General features: G+C 40.4%; 2 protein-coding genes across 12 annotated transcripts in view; one reads left to right on the top strand and one right to left on the bottom strand.

The window, feature by feature from the left end:
* The window catches only part of CDIP1 (cell death inducing p53 target 1), a 45154-nt gene extending 27066 nt beyond the window's left edge, over positions 1–18088 (top strand). For 5 of the 7 annotated variants that reach the window (XM_043965749.1, XM_043965739.1, XM_043965733.1 and 2 more), the window contains 5 exons: positions 2730–2793; positions 6338–6432; positions 6721–6873; positions 15733–15991; positions 16250–18088. In XM_043965749.1, the coding sequence (XP_043821684.1) occupies positions 6348–6432; positions 6721–6873; positions 15733–15991; positions 16250–16361 (609 nt within the window). In that variant the 5' untranslated portion in view covers positions 2730–2793; positions 6338–6347 and the 3' untranslated portion in view covers positions 16362–18088. Of the gene's footprint in view, positions 1–171; positions 189–318; positions 353–2729; positions 2794–6337; positions 6433–6720; positions 6874–15732; positions 15992–16249 lie in introns of those variants that run through there. The other 2 variants (XM_043965781.1, XM_043965766.1) reach the window with 2 other exon arrangements.
* Positions 18089–19465: 1377 nt separating this feature from the next.
* HMOX2 (heme oxygenase 2) overlaps positions 19466–21449 on the bottom strand; it is a 33435-nt gene continuing 31451 nt past the window's right edge. For 4 of the 5 annotated variants that reach the window (XM_043975017.1, XM_043975019.1, XM_043975020.1 and 1 more), the window contains 2 exons: positions 20424–20550; positions 19466–20343 (listed from right to left, as the gene is read on the bottom strand). In XM_043975017.1, the coding sequence (XP_043830952.1) occupies positions 20216–20343; positions 20424–20550 (255 nt within the window). In that variant the 3' untranslated portion in view covers positions 19466–20215. The remainder of the gene's footprint in view (positions 20344–20423; positions 20551–21449) is intronic. The other variant, XM_043975022.1, reaches the window with a different exon arrangement.

Here is a 21449-nt window from a genome sequence, read left to right on the forward strand (position 1 = left end):
ATCTTACATATATATGTGTGTGTGTATATATATGAATGTATATGTATGTGTGTGTGTGTGTGTGTGTATATATATGAATGTATATGTCTGTATGTATATATATATATCTCCACACTGTTTTTAATTTTTAATTTTTTTTAGTAGTGAGGCAATTGGGGTTAAGTGACTTGCCCAGGGTCACACAGCTAGTAAGTGTTAAGTGTCTGAGGCCGGATTTGAACTCAGGTACTCCTGACTCCAGGGCCGGTGCATATTTGAAAATAATGTGTATTTAGTATATAGGTTTTCTTTCTTTTTTCTTTTTTTTGCAGGGCAGTGGGGGTTAAGTGACTTGCCGAGGGTCACACAGCTAGTAAGTGTCTGAGGCTGGGTTTGAACTCCGGTCCTTCTGAATTCAAGGCTGGTGCCTTATTCACTACGCCACCTAGCTCCCCATAGGTTTTCTTGAAATGGAAATTTTATTGTTTTATATTGAATCCTCTCTTGTGTTCTGCTGTGTACATGGCCTTTTTTTTTCTTTCCTCATTTTATATTTAAGTCTAAAATAAATTTTAAAAAAATAGGAGAGGAGATACAGCTAGATAAGCAATTCATTTGAAAAAAGATCTGGGTGGTGTTTTTTTTTTTAGTTGTGTGGTGTGTTTTTTTTATAGCAAATTGCAAGATCAGTATGAGTCAGTAGTGTATTGTAGCAACCAAAAAAGGTAATCTGATGTTAGACACTAAGATAATAGTAGTACCCAGAACAAATGAGGTCATAGCCTCACCGTCCCCAGCCCTCTTCAGGCCACATATGTAGCACTGTGTCTGAGAACCACATTTTGGGAAGGATATTGAGTAGGATAGCTTCCAGATGAAGATGACCAGGAGGATGGCTAAGGGCCTGAAGATTATACTGCTAAAGGATCATTTGAAGGAGCTAGTGATGTGTTTAGCTTGGAGAAATATTTGAAGGGTTGTAATACGAAAGAGAGTTTAGCATCATTCAGAAGGCAAAACTACAAGATGTGGATGATTATTTCAGAAAGGTAGATTTTAGCTTATTATAAGAAAAAACATTCTTAACAGTTAATGCTGCCCCAAAGTGAAATGGACTGCCTCCAGAGGTAGCATGTTTTTAAGGGAAATAGGTTACCACCTATTGAATTTATTGTAGATTAGATTCTCTGTCAGTTACAGTCTGGACTAGGTGATCTCTCAGCTCTGCAATTTTGGTGGAGTAACGAAATAACATAAAGTTATTGAAGTATCAAAGTATTAAAGTACCTTTTATTGGATTCTACCTCCCATGAATTACTACTTTCTACTAATACTAGTCTTCCTGTGTCATACTTACCACTCTTAATTTGGCATCTGGCTGAGTTTTTTGTCCTTCCTCCAATTTAACCTTCTTGATCGCCCTCTAAAATACCTTTCCTCCCAACTTATGTGTGTCTATTTCTCAGTCAGTATACATCTACATTTTACTGGCTCTTATCTGGGCTTCCAATCATCCCAGTTTGCAACTGTGGTGTCATCCTTTAACCCTTCCTTCTGGGTCACATCACATTCTAATCAGTTTCCAAGTCTGGTTAATTCTATCACCTAACATTTTTCAAAACTGTCTCCTTCTCTCTGCTTTGTCCACCCCTCTAGTCCTGGCCCTCATCTGCTCTTGCCTAAGCCATTGCAGTAGTTTCATAATCAGTATCCCTGCCTCATCTCTTTAGCCAATTCTCATTGGAGCTACTAAAGTGATATTCCTAAAGCACAGGTCTGATCACATCTGCTACTCTTCTGAGAAGGTGGCAATGTGAGGAAAGTAGAATGAGTAGCCAGTGATATAAAAGAGTGGAAATCAAAGTGAAGAGGAGATTGGAGGGAAAAGGGTCAAAGGAAGTAAAAACATATAGGTAGTTCCTGATTCTTGTTTTTCTTTTTTCATTTCTTATCTAGTTCCTTTTTAAACAATAGTTATAACTGACATTTATATAGGACTGATCTTAGCCAAAAGGTTGAGAAGCAGTGTTCTTTAAGGTTAGCAGAGCAGTTTCCACAGCACAGTCATTTGAGATAGGTAGCATTATATCCATTCTTTTAGATGAAGGAAAGGTATATTTTGGTAGTAAGAGCATTTGGAATCAAGGGAATTGTGTGCTAGTTCTGGTTCAGATATACATTGTCAGTATTACAAAAAGTTCTAGTTATTTCTCTGATCCACCTACTTACTGTTGCTGTCAGCTTCTCCTTCCTGGGTGTTCCATTGCTCTCCTGACCCAAAAGCCTGAAGGGTGGGGGAGGCAGGAGCTTTAGAAGTTTCTGCTAGAGGGAGGAGCACGAGGCATCTGAGTGTATGTATTGGGGGTAAGTGTACTTAGGTAGGGGGTAACTACAGAGGGCTATGCTACTTAGATATTCCTGAATAACATGTCAGTTCAGGGAGTGGGATTATGTTTCGTTTGCAATGTGCTTTATATACATTCTTGTTTGAGGTTCACAACTCTGATGTACCATAGGCATTATCCCCATTTTACAGATGAGCAAATTGAGGCTGAGAGGTGCTAAGTGATTTAAGTGATTTGTCCATGTTCTCACAGCTATTATGTGTTAAAGGTAGGACTTGAATGAAGACAAAGTAAAGAAATGTGTCTCTAAACGGGGAGTTTGGCTCCTCCAGGAACACCAGTATTTGGGGGTGGATGAATTTTACCCCTGTACTAACAGTTTTGTTCTTCCTTTCTCTTCCACAGCTCCAAAAACCTTTGGTTCTGAGGTTTCCCCAGAAACAAAAGGGATTATCTTCCTTTGAATAAGGTAAAAATCTCTCTTTTTAAAAAAAATTCTTTTTAATTTAAAAAAATTTTTAGTATATTTTTTTGCAGGGCAATAAGGGTTAAGTGACTTGCCCAGGGTCACACAGCTAGTGTCCAGTGTCTGAGGCTGGATTTGAACTCAGGTCCTCCTGAAATCAGGGTCAGTGCTTTAACCACTGTACCACCTAGCTTCCCCCAGTAAAATCTCTTTTAAGAAATTCACAAAGGAGAAAGGGACAACTCTATCCCAAGCTACTACCCTTTTTTAAAAAAAAATCTTTTACTTTTGTTCACTTTTTTGGATAATAAACATTTTTATTTAAAATTTTGAATTCCAAATTCTATCCCTCTTTCCCTCCCCTACCCCTCCCTGAGGTGATAAGCAATCAGATATAGGTTATACATGTGCAATTATATAAAACATCACCATATTAGTCATTTTGTGTATGAAAATGAGTAAAAGAAAAAAATGAAAGAATGAAAAATAGCCTGCTTCAGTCTGTGTTCAATCAATATCAGTTCTTCCTTTCGAGGTGGATAGTATGCTTCGTTCATTAGTCCTTTGGGATTGTCTTGGATCATTGTATTGCTGAGGATAGTTAAATAATTCACAGTTCTTCATCAAACAATACTGCTGTCACTGTGTACAGTGTTCTAGTTCTGCTCACTTCACTATATATCAATTCATATAAGTTTTTCCAGGCCTTTCTGCAGTCGTCCTGCTTGTCATTTCTTAAAGCTCAATAATAATTCCATCACGATCATATACCACAGATTGTTTAGCCCTTCCCCAGTTGATGGCCTTCCTTTGATTTCCAGTTCTTAGCCACCACAAAAAGTGCTGCTCTACATATTTTTGTGTAAATAGGTCTTTTTCTCTTTTTTGGGATGTCTTTGGGATATAAACCTAGCAGTGGTATTGCTGGATCAAAGGGTGTGAACAGTTCTATAGCCCTTTGGGCATAGTTCCAAATTGCTCTCCAGAATGGTTGGATCTTTTCAGACACTTGACACTTACTAGCTGTGTGACCCTGGGCAAGTCACTTAACCCCCATTGCCCGCCCCCCCCCCAAAAAAAATAGTGGTTTAGAACATCTTTTCATATGACTATAGATAACTTTGATTTCTTTGTCTGAAAACTGCCTGTTCATATCCTTTGACCATTTATCAGTTGGGGAATGACTTGTATTTTTATAAATTTGACTCACTTCTCTATATATTTGAGAAATGAAGCCTTTACAGAGATATTTGTTTCAAATTCTTTTCCAGTTTTCTGCTTTTCTTATAATCTTGGTTGCATTGGTTTTGCCAAACTACTACTATTAAAAGTAGGTTTTTCCATAGGAGCATATATTTAGAGCTCCAGAAATTATCTAGAAAGGACCCAGAAAAGTCCAACGATCTCATTTTACAGATGACAACCCAAGGCTCAAAGGTTAAATGACTTGCTCATGGTCATGCAGGTAGTAAGTACGGTAGAGGCAGGATTTGAACCCAAGTTTCAAATGCAGCACTCCTTCCATTGTACAAACCTTTATTGTATTCTATTGATAGAAAATGTAGCTCCCCTTAGAATGTCTTCAGTCAAATATAAAATGTTCTGTATACAGGTATTTTTCACAGATCCTAACATATGGCAGACTCTCAATTGCTAAAGTTTTTTGTTTCCATTTTACAAACTAATGAATGAATAACACAGTAAAAGGAGCCAGCAGTATTGAGCAGCAACAGGATCCAGGTTTATCAGTTCCCCGTCTTGCTCTGTTATCTGTAATTATATCTCCTAATTCATGTGCTCCCATAGCGCTCTCTTTCTGAAAAGGAAAGATGATCTAGACCTATGATGTAGAACTGGAAGGGACCTCAGAGATCATTGAGTTCAATCTCCTTATTTTATAAATAAAAGGAAACTGAGACCCAAGGAGACAAGTTAATGATATTCCTCCCCCCACCCCAAGTTCTCACAAATAGTAAACATCAAAAAAGAGATCTGAATCCAGGTCTTGTGACTCCAAAATAAGAGCTTTTTCCACTGTACCAGAAAAAGACATAAGCTAAAAAAGCTGCTTGATGATTTCAAATAGAAAATATTATTCCTCTTTCTTGGGGTATAGTGGATCTCTGTTAACCTTAACCTTTGTTTGGCCCTGCCTAAAGGCAACATTCTCTATCATAGCTCCTTTTCATAGCCAAACTCCTAGAAAAAGCTGTCCGTGCTTGTTTGTCTCCACTTCCTTACTTCCCACTGACCTCATCACTTTGCAGTCTCACTCCCAAACTCAATTCTCACCTGAAACAGCTTATCAGTGATCTCTTAATTGCCAGATACAATAACCTTTTCTAAGTCTTGATCCTTCTTGACATCTGGGCAGAATTTGACACGGCTGACTACCTCCTAGACACACATCCTAGATTTTCATGATATTGCTTTCTCCTGACTCTCTTAACCTATCTGGCTGGTCTTCCTCAGTCTCCTCACCTATGTTCCACCTCTTTTCTATGAACTCTTTGCAAAGTTTACTGAACTTGGGACTATCTTGTCCCTTACTAATTTTACTTCTTTTCCTCCTTAAATATTAATCCAAACACTGCCCTTTCAGTCTCAGAAATCCATAGCCAAAGCAAAATCCATCTTCAAATAGTATGTCTTCCTCACTTGTGAAATATGGAAGTTTGGCTGTGTAACGATTGGAATGATGCCACCTGCTAGAGACTTACTGTAGAAGAGTTCCGCCCATGAAGTGAAGGTCTTTGAGGGCAAGACCAGGAGTCTTTTCTTTGGAAAAGGAAGTGACGCAGGCTAGTGGGAGGAGGAAGGAAGAGACTGGTGCGTGGTCTCGGGCTCTTTCCTCTGGACTCTGGTGGAGAAGGGAGCTAGAAATGTGCTCTCCCTTTAATAGATAGGAATCTAGGCCTTTCTCTCTCTTTACCAAATTCTTATTCTCCTTAATAAATGCTTAAAAGTCTAACTCTTGCTAAAGCTTATAATTTATTGGTGACCACTCATTAGATATTTTAGACAGACTAGCTAGAATTTTAGCCCTTAACAGCTGGATGATCTCTGAGGTTCCATATCCCTTGATTTTCTGTGTGGGTATTGAGTAGAAGTTCTAGATTGTTTGGGGGTTCAGGTTTACAATGAGACCAGCTCTAAATAAATTGATGGAGATGTGGGTGAAGTATCTGTAAGCACATCCCTTTTTTCTATTAAAAGGCATGGAACATAGGCAACTTCTTAAGGGACAGACTTCTGACAACACTTAAGATTCCAGTTTCATGAAGGATTTTGTTTTCCAGTGCACTGACTGGACCAGCTTGGATCTGTCAATTTTGTTCAAAGTAAAAATGCCGCTTGGGCCAGTTAGTGAAAGGTAGCTTAGCAAGGTGTGGATTAGGTTTGAAGAATGCTCAAGTTTGTGTCCTACTGCCTTATTAGGAAAACATTTAATTGCCCTGAAAACCCCAAGGCCTTGGCCTATTGAACTTTTGACCATCCTGAAAACTTCTACATAGTCATTTGGTTGAGCTCTGTGTTTTCTCCACAGGTCAGCAAAAATGTCCAATGACCCTCCCCCTCCCTATCCTGGGGACCCCTCAGCTCCACTCTTGGAAGAGAAAACTGGAGGCCCACCTGGTGCAGGTAGGTCTTTTCATGATGGAAAAGCCAGTGGCTTACAAGAGGGCTCCTTGGGGTTCAAAGTCCAGATCTTTGAGAAAGCCTCTTTCTGAGGCATTGAAGTAAAGAGCCTGAAGAAATATGCCCAGTAGCATGAACCTGCCCAATTACTAATCTAAGACTAAAATCCCAGAAATCCCCTCATCTAGGGAATTGTCAGCTTTCCCTTTTCCTCAGAGGGAAGTTTTAATTCTGAGTGAATGCATACCTAAGACAGAAGCTAACAGGACCTCCTTTTCTCTCTTTCTCCAGGCAGAGCCTCACCAGCTATGGTACAACCCCCTGGCATACCCCTACCCCCATCAGACATTGGACCTCCTCCTTATGAGCCACCACTTCACCCGATCCCTCAGCCTGGCTTCATCCCTCCCCATCTGAATGCAGATGGTACTTATGTGCCCCCAGGTAAGTGGAGAGGACCCATACTGAAAGACTAGTTTTTGGAAAGCATCTCCTGAAGCCCTTATTGGCTTAATTCATTTTCTCCCTAACATCCTCAGTATAGCATCCTGCCTAATTGTCAGTAATAGGGCTGTTCTAGCTTTGATTCGTTCTACACTCATTCTGTGTTTGAGAGTGCCTACTCTTCAACTACTGTGAGAGACAAAAAAATCAACACTTGTTTTCCACAAGAATAGTATGGGTTCGTGGTTTTTTTTTATGTGTGTGGGGGGTGTTTTGGGGTTTTTTTGTGACTTTTGAGGTTTTTCCTTTTTGCTCTGATTCATCTCTTATAATATGACTAATGCAGAAATATGTTTAATGTTATTATATATATATAAATAAAAAACCTATATCAGATTACCTGCTGTCTTGGAGAGGTGGGGAGGGAGTAGAGGGACTTGCCTGGGGTCACACAGCTAGTAAGTGTTAAGTGTCTGAGGCCTGATTTGAACTCAGGTACTCCTGACTCCAGGGCCAGTGCTCTATCCACTGTGCCACCTAGCTGTCCCTGTGTGGGGTGTTTTTTGAGGGGAGAATAGAAGGAGAAAATAACAGTACAGTGTATCGTAAGATAAGTGGCAAGTCAATGGTAAATTTAGTTGGTAAGTGCTAAAGGCATGCTGTCCTCTTAGGAGACAGATGCATTCATTTTATTTTTTTAAATTCAATTTTGTTTTTAGTTCCAAATTCTCTCTCTCTCTCTCTCTCTCTCTCCTTTCCCCCTCCCCTATCCAGTGAGAAGACAAGAAATACAAAACCCATTACAAATATGTGTAGTCATGTAAACAAAATTTCCTTTTTTATTTTTTTTGTTTGTTTTTGGTTTTTGGTTTTTTTAGTCAGGCAATTGGGGTTAAGTGACTTGCCCAGGGTCACACAGCTAGTGTTAAGTGTCTGAGGCCAGATTTGAACTCAGGTACTCCTGACTCTAGGGCCAGTGCTCTATCCACTGTGCCACCTAGCTGCCCAAAATTTCCTTTTTTAAGAAAATATACATTAAACTTTTTACATTCATTTTAAAAAAGATTTTGAGTTCCAAATTCTCTCTTCCCTCACTAAGATGGCAAACAATTTGATATAGTTTATACATGTGCAGTCACAACCAAATTAATGCATTAGCCATATCCAAAAAGAAGGGATGGGGTAGTCAATTAGTTCTCTATCTGAAGCTGGATAGCATGTTTCATTATGAGTCCTTTGGAATTATGGTCTTTGTGTTGGTAGTCTTTCAAAGCTGACTATCTTTACAGTATATGTGTAATGTATAAATTATTCTTCTGGTTCTGTTCACTTCACTTTGCATCAAATTATACAAGCCTTCTCAGGTTTGTCTGAAACCATTCCCATCATAATTTCTTTTCTTTCTTTCTTTTTTTTTAATAAAAATATTTTATTATTTTCCAGTTACATGCAGAGATAGTTTTCAACATTTATTTTTATAAGATTTCCAATTTCAAATTTTTCTCCCTCCCTCTACTCCCTCCCCACCTCTCTAAGACAGCAGGTAATCTGATATAGGTTTTTTATTTTTTATATATATATATATATATATATATATATATATATTAATAACATTAAACATATTTCTGCATTAGTCATATTATAAGAGACGAATCAGAGCAAAAAGGAAAAACCTCAAAAAAGAAAAACAACAGCACCAAAAACAAAAGAAATAGTATGGTTCAATCAGCATCCATATTTCACAGTTCTTTTTTTTTTTCTGGATTTGGAGAGCCCTTTCCATCATGAGTCCTTTGGAACTTTCTTGTACCATTGTATTGGTGAGAAGAGTCTAGTCTATCACAGCTGATCAACACATAATGTTGATGATACTGTGTACAATGTTCTTCTGGTTCTGCTCATCTCACTCATCATCAGCCCACACAAGACCCTCCAGGTTTCTCTGATCTCTTCCTGCTCATTGTTTCTTACAGCGCAATAGAATTCCATTACATTCATATACCACAACTTGTTCAGCCATTCCCCAATTGCCCATCATAAATTCTTACAGCACAATATTCTATCAAGTTTGTATACCATGCTTGTTTAGTCATTCCCCAAATGATGAGCATCCCCTTAGTTACAGCTAGTTCTTTACCACCACAAAAAGAACTGCTATAAATATTTTTTTACATAGGGGTTCTTTTCCTCTTTGTTTGGTCTCTTTGGGTCATAGTATCACTGGGTCAAAGGATATTCACAGTTCATAGCTTTGGGGGCATAGTTCTAAATTGTTTTCCAGAACGGTTGGACCAGTTGATAGCTCCACTAAAAGTGTATTAGTGTGCCTATTTTTTCACATGTTCTCCAGTATTTATTATTTTCCATTTTTGTCATCTTAGCTAATGTAATGGGTGTTAAGTGGTATCTCAAGAGTTGTTTTAATTTGCCTTTTCCCAGGGTTGTGAAAAAATTGTCAGTAAATGTTTGATTTGTATGCCTATTTTACATACACATTTACCTGGGGTCACATAAAAATTTCCTGGGTGAAAAGGGGTCATGAGTAGCAGAAGTTTATGAGGCCCTGATGTAGAGCATTTTTTCATATGGCTATTGATATCTTTGATTTCTTCCTCTGAAAACTGCCTATTGGGAATAGCTTTTAATCTTGTAAATTTGACTTAGTTACCTAAAATATCTTTGAAATGAGATATTTATCAGAAAAATTTGCTGCAAAGATCCCTCCCCCCCCTCCCCCCCCCTTTCCTGCTTTTCTTCTAATTTTAGCTGCACTGGTTTTATTTATGCAAAAAAACCTTTTAATTTTAATAACTAAAATTATTCATTTTTACCTCCTGTGAACTTTTATACTTCTTGTTTGAATACAGTAGTTTCATTTATCCATAGGTTACTTATTCCTTGCTCCACTAATTTGCTCGCAACATGGCCCTTTATGTCTAAATCAGGTACCCATTTTGAGCTTATCTTGATACATGGTATGATCTATACCTGGTTTCTATCAGACTATTTTCTAGTTGTCCCAACAAAAGGCATTCATTTTCCATGTCTCTAGAACAGGGATTCTTAATCTGAGGTGTAATAAACTTGCTTTTAAAATATTTTGATAACTGTATTTCAATATAATTTCATTTATAATCCTTTGTACTATAAGCATTTAAAAATATTATTCTGAGGACTCCATAGGTTTTATCGGACTACAAGAGGGTCCCATGACACACACAAAAGTTTAACCCCTGATCCCAAGAGCTTTGGAAACAGATCCATAGGTGTTCTTCAGCTGTCTACAGCAAACTTTCACATGATGCTAATTATTCATCTGAGCAAGGTTACTTAAGGCTTCCACTGGTGAATAAATGCCTGCAGATCCTCCTTTCTTTTGGGATCCCTTGGGAAACCAGGATACAGCACAAAGTCCATGACAGGAGATGAATGAGTAGAGAAAACCTCAGAGTTGGAGTATTTAGTACAAATGGGGCATAGATCACCTTACAGGCAGCTGAGAGCCAGTCCCTGAAGAACCTAGAGCAGGAGGAAGCCCTGGAAGAAAGGCATAGGTGTCATTCATTAAATTGTGGCCTCAGTAGGCCTCTCTCCCCTAACCATTGCCTTGACTGAAAGTGTTATAGAACCAATTTTCTTTACTGCTTTGGCTACAGTCTAAGTTTCACTTATACTGAACATATACTGTATTATAAGTATAACATTATTCTAAATAGCTTCAGGGAATGAGCTCAGACCAGAATTGTGATACTATAGTCCTAAGGACACTGCCTGATTTCCCAGACTGTTAAATAATATAGCATGTAATTTCAAAGACCCTCTCATGTACAATTTTAACTATTTCAACTCCCAGAACAAACAGCTTTAGTTCTTGCTCAACAACTTGAAGTTGATGCCTGTTCCAGATATTCTCCCTCATCCCCTGGCCCTGCCTTTTTTGCACTACCCCACCTCAACACACATGTACATGTACATACTTATGTATGTGTGTGTGCATATATATATACATATATACATATGTGTGTATGTGTATGTATATGTATGTATGTATGTAGATAATCAGATCTCTTTGTACTTGTAGTTGGGGAGGGATGACTAGGTTGACAAAAAGCCATCGTGGAAACAGTAGAAAGAGCAGTGGCTTTGGAGTCAAAGGATTTGACTCCAAATTCTGTTTTTGGCTCTACCTGTGAAACATTTGGGCAAGTCATTTCACTTCCTCTGGGCCTCAGTTTTCTCATCTGTGAAATGAGGTGATTGTCAAGGTCTCTTGCAGCTCTATATTTTTGATTCTTAATCAATAAGCACTTGTTAAGACTAACAGCAGGGTAGGGGATCAGAAATTGTGGTTAATATTTACAAAGCAGTTAGCACAGTGCCTGCTACATATAAGCACTATACTAGAGAAGTGGCTGTGTGAGTGGATAGAAAGGACCTTTACAAGACATGTTGTGAAGGTTGAAACAATTAAATTGGACAACAAATTGGATCTGTTGGTGAGCTGAATATGAGGGATAAGGATAAAGCCCAGGTTGTGAGCCTAGATGACTAGGAGGTGGTGGTACTCTTGACAGTAATAGGAAAGTCTGGAAGAAGGTGTCAGTTCAGGGAGAAAGATAATGAGTTCTGTTTTGGACATGTTGAATTTTGAGATGCCTACAAGACATTCAGTTCTAGATGTCTAAAAGGCAGTTAGTGATATGGGACTCAAACTCAGGAGAGAGACTAGGGCTGGGTATTTAGATCTGGGAATCATCTGTATGGAAATGAGAATACATGAGAGCTAACAAACTCATCACGTGACATAGTATAGAGGGAGAAGAGAAAGGGCCCAGGACAGAGCCTTGAGGAATATACTCAAAGCCAGTGACTCAGTTTAAGATCTAATAAAGGAGGGGGAGCTAGGTGATGCAGTGGATAAAGCACCAACCCTGGATTCAGGAGGACCTGAGTTCAAATCTGGCCTCAGACACTTGACACTAGCTGTGTGACCCTGGGCAAGTCACTTAACCCTCATTGCCCCACCCCCCAAAAAATTTCTGATAAAGGAGGCTGAGGAGTACTCAGGTAGGAATACCCAGAGAAAACAAATGTCCTGAAAACATCTTGAGGAGAGAGTATCCAGGTTTCATGATTCATCAGCATAATTTTTACTAGGATCATAGTAAGCTTCTAGGCAATAAATAATCCAGATTTACACACCTGAGTTTCAGTACATAAAATTAAAACAAACAACAGTTGTATTAAAGTTATCAGTACTATCAGGTATTAGGATTGGCTTATAGCTACCAGTATGGAAATCTTTGAAAAGCATCCATCTTTTATACTGAGTAAACTCATGTGAAGTCTATCTAAAAGCTCCCAGCTCTTCTCTCTCACTCATATATCCCTTTCATAACCTATCCCAAGCTAAATCACTGGTAAAACCATTATAATGATAAAACTTGTGAGATTTTGCAAAGAAAAGTAATGAGTATTGGGAGTCATTTTAATAGGGGATGGTGGCAGGATTCAGATTTCTAGGTTAACATCACCAAATTAATCATTTAAGTATTACATAAATAACCTATTTCACATTTTTATTACATTACAATATTTCCAGTTCTTGTAAATGGAACTGTTTTCAAGGTCTTGTTAAGCGGTTCATAATGGTATGGCATTACCTATTTTTTACTGCAAAGGAAAAGAAGAGTGGTATAAATTTAGGACCAAATCCAGCTCTTAATAAATTGCTATGGAATTGTCCCATCTTGTGGAGAGGGAAGCAAATATGTTTAGTTTCTCTGTATAATGTTTTAAGTTCACTAATTCCCCATTTTAACAATTTCTGAAGTGCATCCAGAAAAATGGCACTGATTTAGTATATATGACATTGATGGCAAAGTTTAATTTAATTGGCCATGTAATTTGAAAATTTATAGTCAAAGAGGGATGCTTGATATTTTTATGGAGTTGTCAATTAGTCTTTTGTCAATGCAGTAAATTTCAGAAGCTTAAAGACAGTCTCTCTTTGTATTTTTCTGTCTCTTTTTGGTTTCTTTTTTTCCCTTCCTGGTTAGACCAGATCAAGATGGGAGGAAAAAAACTTGCCAAAATTGGGCTCCGATTCCAATCAGATAGTTTCAGGGGAAGTTTCTTTACGAAAAAAACTTGCATTTCCTTTAAACTGACTCCAATTTTACTAGGGCTATTTTCCCCTCCTTGCTGAACAAGGTTTGTTTTTAGGTAAAAAGAAAAATAAATTGATGGAAAATGAACAATTTACTGGGATTCACTCATAGAATTCAAAACAGACAACACAATATGTTAAATGCCTATGTGCCAAACCCTATGCTAAGCTTTTTGGGATGGGGTATCATAGGAAAAGCACATAAAGTAGTGCTTTAGTTTTATCTTAGAGAGGGATTCTCTGCAGTGGAGGAGAGGTGGAAGTACATTCCAGACCTGAGGTAAATAGCAAAGTCAAAGGTGCCAAATAGGAAATGGAGAGTAGTGTAGGAGGAACAGCAAGAAGGCACTTCTGTTTAACCAGTTTGGCTGGACCATAGAGCATACTGGGGAAGAAATGTATAATAAAGCTGAAAAGATAGGTTGTGTCCAAGTTGTGAAGGATTTTAAATGCCAGAGTTGTTTATACTTAATCCCAGAGACAATAGGAAGTCATGGGAGTTTGAGTAGGGGAATGGCATTTTCAGACTGCTGCATTTTAGGAGAATCATTTTGGTAACTGACTGGAAGGTGGATTGGAGAGAAGAAAGTAAGACCAACTAGGAAGTTAATTCGATATAATAAATTCAGGCAAAAAGTAATGAAAGCTTGAACTAAGGTGGTAGGCATGTAAGTAGAGAAAGGCATGGATGCAAGATTTTGGAATTATAAATTTTAAAAGATTTGGCAAATGACTAGATATGTAAGTTGAGTGAGATCAGAGCTGATATCAATGTGTGTGAATCTGGAGGTAAAGACTTGAAGGATGGTGGTGCCCTGGATAGAAATATGGTCCCTTTTGGAAGAGGATGAGTCTGGCAGGGCTGGAGGAAAATGAATTCTGCTTTCTGACACGTTGAGTTTGAGCTACCTGAAGGGCATCCAGTTTGAATATGTTCCTCCTCTGTTCAAAGTCCTGTGGTTCCTTGTGCTCTCTAAGACCAAACAAAAACTTTGGCATTTAAAGCTTTTCACAAAAAGTCTAGAAAACTCTGCACAGAGATGATAAATGTGTGTAAGATGATGAGGCCATCAAAGGAGTGTAGAGAAAAGTGACATTTAGGAACTTTCTTATGAGTAATGCATAGGTAAAGAAAACTGAGGATCAATCAAACAAGACAACCCAAAACAAGCAGTGTCATGAAGAAAGCATTAAGGAGGAGAGGGGGTGGTTAACTCAAATGCTACATGTAGGATGACAACTGGCAAAGTACCATCAAATTTGACAATTAGACTGAAAAGAGCAGTTTTAGTGCTGTGGTTGGAAATCATATTGCAGAGGGGTGAGAAAGTGGGGGCTACCAGTACTCTTGTGGGTTTTGTGACATATTCTCACAATTCTACTTGTCTAACCCCAATTCAGTAACCTTTGCTGATTTATCATCCATGTCATACTAAGTAGTTTTTTAATCTATAAAACCTAGGTTCACCACTGATCTTACTCTCCTTTAGTGTGCCTGACTGCCTCAGTTTAAATGGTTAGATTGCTTGAACCTAAATAAAAAGTCTGATGGGCAATTTTCCTCTGAAAACCTCTTAATGATTTCAAAAGGTTTCTTACTTAAAACTAATGCCTAGGACCCAGAGAAGAATGGTCCAGAAGAAGCCAACCTTCCACTGGGTGTTTCTACCTGAGTTTATAGCACCAAAAACTGTGCAAGAAGCATACTTTCCCTCTGAAGCCAAGTGGGTCAGACATGCTCTCTGGCAGCTGTGGGAGAGCCCTCACATCATCCTGCAGCCTTAAGAATTCCACTTGATGGGGCAGCTAGGTGGCACAGTGGATAGAGCACTGGCCCTGGAGTCAGGAGGACCTGAGGTCAAATGTAGCCTCAGACACTTCACACTTACTAGCTGTGTGACCCTGGGCAAGTCACTTAACCCCAATTGCCTCACCCCCCTCCCCCCAAAAAAATTCCACCTGACAGTCCCCTGACAAAAGATACACCATCAAAATTAGATGGGTGTTTCTGGTTGAAACATGTATGGATTGTATAGACAGTTATTCTGAAGACCCTCTGCTGTGCATTTGTTTCAGGTGTTTTAGTTTTTTTTTAACTATTTCAATTCCCAAAACAAACAGCTTCAATTCTTGCTCAACAACTCCTTCCTCTTGTCTTCCTGTAGGTGTATCTGATTCAGGTTGAAATTAAAGACCTATTTAGGAAAGAAAAAAAAAAGACCTATTCAGTTTCTCCAAGCATGAAAGGCCTTGGAGCTGAGCTAGGCTGTTTTACCCAGACCATGCACATTAAGCCCTGGACCACTGCAGGGTACTGGTCAAAAAGAATGATGAGACTGAATGCACTGACTGGGACTAGAAGTCAAGACACCTGGGCTCTGTTCTCAGATTTGCCAACTTCAGCTGAGCTACTTGGCCTTCTTCATTGTCCTACCTCCCTCAGGAGGAGGAGCTAGAGTTCTCTGGAATGAGCTTTTATCCCATTTTGTGAAGGGTTTTCAAGGATGCAAATGGTCAGCTTGGGTCAGGGAATTGGACCTTCCAACTACTTCATTACAGGGTTTACCTGCTCAGACATTTAGGGCACAGTACAGACTTATGATTTGCATTTGGCAGAGAGGAGGGGACAAAATTCCCTAATGTTTCGGGAAAGTTAGCAGCGTCTGAATTAAGTTTTTTCTTTTCCCTAGGCTTCTACCCACCTCCTGGCCCTCATCCTCCCATGGGCTACTACCCCACAGGGCCTTATCCAGGCCCTGGGGGTCACACAGCCACTGTTCTTGTCCCATCGGGGGCTGCTACCACAGTGACTGTGCTGCAGGGAGAAATCTTTGAGGGTGCACCTGTGCAGACCGTGTGTCCTCACTGCCAGCAGTCTATCACCACCAAGATCTCCTATGAGATTGGCCTGATGAACTTTGTACTTGGCTTCTTCTGCTGTTTCATGGGGTATGTGGAAAAGCCTGGCTTGGGTAAGGCAAGATTTCTGCTTACTTGTAGCTTCTCCTAGCTTTCCTACCGGTTGATGTGCTGCATAACTGCTTCACCATCTACCTTTCAGATTATCCACAACCTCTTCTGACCCTGTTGGTACTGAAGACCAACTGTAGAGGGCTTTAGGCTGCTGCTCATCTCCATCCTCAACATCTGTCCCTGGTCACAGCTTCTTTGTTCTCATGATTAACTTTTCCTTTCTTTCTGCTTCAGATGTGACCTGGGCTGTTGTCTGATCCCCTGCCTGATTGATGACTTCAAAGATGTGACACACAGCTGTCCCAACTGCAAAGCCTACATCTACACGTACAAGCGCCTGTGCTAACGGAGACCACCCGGGAGCTGGGACCCGGGATTACCATCTCTCCTTTTTGCTTGTCAATCCTATACCCTGTGCTTTGTTTTCCTGCTCGGCGGTAGCTTCTCCCTTTTTCCTCCTTAGGTTGGAAGCAGGGAACTCCTGTCCTCTCTGGTCTGTCCAGCCCAGGGATATTTGTATCTCTTCTGGTTTAGGGTTTGGCAGATTGGAAATTTAGTGTCAATAGGGTGGGGGGAAGTGACAAGCATGTTATTTTGGATATTGATATTTTGCTTAGTATATTTAATCAGGATTTCCAGAGTAAACTAACTGTCCACTAGCAGAGGTACTCTTCCCATTGAAAGTTTCCAGATACCACTGTTGTGTTAAGTATTAGTTCTTTCATGTTTGCTTCCTTGAGAATCATTGAAAACCTGCATCCTGTAACAATAGTTTGTTTACTGGGGCCTCTGGGATAGAAGTTCCTCTTCCTACTACCCTAATCCATATGCCTTCTACAGTGACAATTACCTTCTATTACCAGTTTGCCCTGATGCTATTGCATGTCTGTTCTGATACTTTCCATATTACAGAATAGCCCAAGGTGGGGTTCATGACTGCAACTAGCCAGATGTGGGATGTTGACCCAGGTGGTATTGAAGGGTGGGAGCCCTTGCTTAAGGAGTAGAGAAACCAGGGGGCAAAGTGGTCATTAGTAACCACTAAAAACACACAACAGGGGAAAAGAGTAGGTTCAAAAGGCCATCCTGTATTTCTAATTATACCAGAGGGCTCTAAGTTCCTAAAAGATAGACTAAAGCAGCTGGGATCATGCAAATTCCAGTAGGAACTAGATGCATCATGAAGGACAGGACTTCTATGTAATAGGAAAACCACTGGCACTAGAAACTCTCAGGTATCAAAACTTATGACACGTAGAAGCTCTGTATAATTAAGTGCTGATGAAGAAAGAGTTGGTGAGCAATGAGTATCAGACAGAGAGCCCTGCTCAAGTACAACACCGTTTTGGAACAAGACTGGGTGCCAGTTTAGAAAAGGCAACAAGCAACATTGATTGTATCTGTAACTTTTGACAGAGGTCACTGGGTCATCACCTCCCTTTCCAGAAGTCTAACACTACCTTTGGAGCCCTGCTAAGTCCCACCTCTGGGAAGATGAGGGTGGAGTGGTAATGGAGGACTCAGCTTGTTCCTTTTGTACCTGAAATTTGGCATTTTGACCTTTTTCTGAGTCTTGTTTGCGCACCTGTGGTGGAAGGGGGACTGGGAAGAGGCCAGAAAGACTATTATTCTAAACCCTACACCACCCTCACTTCCCAGACATGGAAGTTTACTGACTGGCCACTAGATGGCAATGCACAACACTTTGTGTGAATTCTTATTTGCAGAGATTTTACTTCCTTTAAACCATGTCGGGGAAACACTATTTTTGCACTAAACCTTTTAATGTCCATTGTGTTTGGAGCTTCAGTTGAAAAAATCATGCTATTTAATTTGGTTTCGGTAGAGAATGAAGAGGTGATAATGGGTGAGGCAGATCTGACATCCAATTAAGCCCCATTACTGAATGTAAGACTTGGGACCTGTGTCATAAGCATCACTGCTGCTACTGTACCCCTTACCTGGTTTCTGCAGTTTAAATGCATGTCATCCTATTTAATGTGAACCTGTTTGTTCTCAAGTCTTAGTTTATCACTTACATTAAATTGGCCTATCTGCCCACCTTTCCCTGTCCTCTGGGCTTCCTTTGCCTTGTGTATGGGTTTTTGTTTGTTTGTTTTTGCAGGGCAATAGGGGTTAAGTGACTTGCTCAGGGTCACACAGCTAGTAAGTGTTAAGTGTCTGAGGTTGGATTTGAACTCAGGTCCTCCTGACTCCAAGGCCAGTGCTCTATCCACTGCGCCACCTAGCTTCCCCCAAAACCCTTTTTTAATGGGCTTTTTTTCTCCTCTAATAATGAGTAACTTCAGAAAATGGTGGCAATATTAGAAAAGGAAGGAATTTGGGTGAGACCTTTGTGTTGATAGAGCATTTAGAAGTTCTGATGGTAACAACACCAAAGCTGGCAAACTAGCAGAGTCATAACCTATCCTTAGCTCTCAGAGGAAGCTCTAAAAAGGTGTCTGTTTGGGTTGGTAGAGGAAGTTCTGCACGAGATATTCCTGATGAAATCACAGGTCGAGCCTGTCCCCAAGTGGTAAGTAGTGTCATTCTGGCTGGTATTCCAATTTCATATGCCTATTCTAGTTAAAGGAATAGGTAATGAATGGAATTAAATTACAACTATAATCCTCTTCTCAGGGGATAAAGAAACTGAGTAAGGGAGGTGCTAACAGAAAGGCAACTACACTGTTGTATTCTTTTTTTCTCCTTGTCCTGTGCTAATCAGTACCTTTTGGGTAAACCTGAGTTAGCATAAACCAGTAAGGATTCCTGCAGGCCACATATTTACTTAGAAGACCACAAGATTAATTCTATATTTTATTGTAAATATTTTTCAATTACATTTTAATCTGGTTCAGCCATACTCAGGCGTGTGGCCTGTGGGGTGTGTGGGTGTGTGGGTGTGTGACACCTGATACAGGAGAAAGATCTAGACCTGAAATAGACCACCTGAGTTTAGATCTTGTCACTCTAGCTACACCTCAACTCTGAGATACATAATTAGGTTTTTTGTTGGTTTTTTTTTTTTTTTGGCGAGGCAATTGGGGTTAAGTGACTTGCCCAGGGTCACACAGCTAGTAAGTGTTAAGTGTCTGAGGCCGGATTTGAACTCAGGTCCTCCTGACTCCAGGGCCGGTGCTCTATCCACTGTACCACCTAGCTGCCCCGAGATACATAATTAGGAAGCTGGATGAGATAATCTCAAAATATCTTTTAGTTCAAATACTCTGTGAGGCAGACTGCTGTAGAAACATGAAATCTAAAACAGAAGAGGGGGCCACTACTTAACTTCAAGGCTCAGGTTAAGAACCCCATTTGTCCAATATCCCTACCTAGGAGTGGTGCTAGATACCTCCTCACCACCCCCAAATTCTCCTGCCCAAGTGGCCTTCGAGGCCTCAATACTTAAAAGTGGTTTTGTGCATTGTGAAAGAAGAGGCAGAAAACTTGAAGTATAAACTTTATTGGATGCTTTAGCTTTTACATTGGTTACATGAGAAGACAAAGTCTGCTTCTGTTGCTCTATCCAGGAAGGACAGCAAGGGTTGGTCTGCTGAAGGAAGTAACCAAATAAAACTCTTCCTCAGTATATGGTAGAAGCCGGGTTCCCAGGCCCAGAAACACAGGCTACTTTCCTCCCAGGGCTATCTGCCCCCCTGCCTTTGGTGTGTGTGGTGGAAAGAGTGAAGCAGCTTTATTCTTTTTCTCTCTCTCCTCCTTCCACCCCAACAAGTTACCATTGTTCTGAGTGAAGCATCTCATCGACTGAGTGATCAACACAAACCTGAGTGATGAGAGACAAGGAAGGAGGAAGAGAGCCCTAAGTACATGGTGGAGCCCTTGGGGCGGGCTGACTCCACAAGGCTGAGGTGAATTGCTCCACTGCATAGAGGTTTTTGGATCTAAGCTGTGCTTCCTGTATCACCAAATTCTGGGCTTGAGCCCTCCTCTAGGCTTCTATTGCTGGGGAGATCCATGCCCCTCCCCTTAGTCTCTGGATTACAAAATCATACTGCAGAGAGCAGTCTGTTGGACATTGACTTTAGCGTCTGATTTTATTGGTTGCTTGTTTTCTCAAACCTAGCTTTAAAAAAAAAAAGTCACCTGAGGAGGTGGTTTAGTCAGTGGGGTTAGGGTAGGGATAGGGGGGTTGACTGGGATCATTCCTGGAGGGTACCAGGGTTACAGGCGTCTCCTTCACATGAAGTACCAGGCCATCAGTCCAGAAGCCAGGGCCACAACAGCAGCGAGGATGACTTGAAGATTGGGCTGCCTCAATATGCCTGTGACACTTTTGAAGGGACAAGCACTACCCTCATGGGCACCTGCCAATAGGAGACACCCTGGGGTTAGAGAGCCAAGACGACCAACTCTATTTGGAGGTGTCAGAGAAGTTAAGACCCACCTTTACCTTCTTGAGCAGCATAGTAGGGGCACTTGCGCACATCTCCTCTCCGGTCATGTACTAGGAGCTCTCCATCCTGGGATTCTTTGGCCATCAAAGAGCCAACCTTGTCCAGTTCATTGAAAATCTGGAGGAGCAGAGTACCAACTGAGCCTTCACCTGAGAGATTTCCTTCAGTCTATACTGAGGGACTGGGGTGATAGGTGTCACAAGTAGAACCAAAATGAGAAGCCCCTACTCTGAGGAACCCATTAAAAAAGCAACTTCCTGTTGAATGTTTCAAGATAACTTCCTCTGACCTGCTGCTACTTACTAGCTGAATCAGTTTATAGTCTTTAATGCCCTCCCTGTGGGGTGAAGACTGACCTCAGATCTGCTGTGGCAGCTTTTCTTGGTTCCTCATAGTCCTTTGATTCTTTGATAGATATACCCCAGGGGGAGTTCTACCATACATAGCCTGGTTGATTCCCTTCCATAACCCAATCCAGGGAAGTCTAGTTCCAATATTCTTAAGGACAGATTGAGAACTTAGTAGTTTAAAAGCATGGCATAAGGTTTAGAGAGCCAGCTTTGGAATCAAGGAGACCTGGATTCAAATCCCACCTCTGACACATACTGGCTGTGTGACCCTGGACAACTCAGTCCCCCAGGCACTTTGCTCGGACTATAACTTGCAGAACAGCTGTAGATATGCATTGATAGTTTTCTCACCAGGAGAATTCCCTATATCAATTAAATCACAGCTTAGGACCAAACCAAAAAAAAAAGTTTGAAAAGTTAGCCTAGAAAAAAAAAACCCATTTAGATAAACACTGGACATTTCCTGAGCACCTTCGCACTGCTTTTTCCAGGTGTCTTGTTATGGGGAGGTGAATCTTGTCCACAGGCCTGTACTAGGTGAGCTGCAGTCTATATAGAGACCAGGCTGAAGATCTGAGGGTCCCCTGTGATAGGCCCAAAGATTTGTTACCTACTATGTCTAAGACACCGTGCCTAGATGGAATTGATTTTCTCAGGCCCATCCAA

This window comes from Dromiciops gliroides, chromosome 1 (genome assembly GCF_019393635.1).
Source record: "Dromiciops gliroides isolate mDroGli1 chromosome 1, mDroGli1.pri, whole genome shotgun sequence".
Lineage (NCBI taxonomy): Eukaryota > Metazoa > Chordata > Mammalia > Microbiotheria > Microbiotheriidae > Dromiciops > Dromiciops gliroides.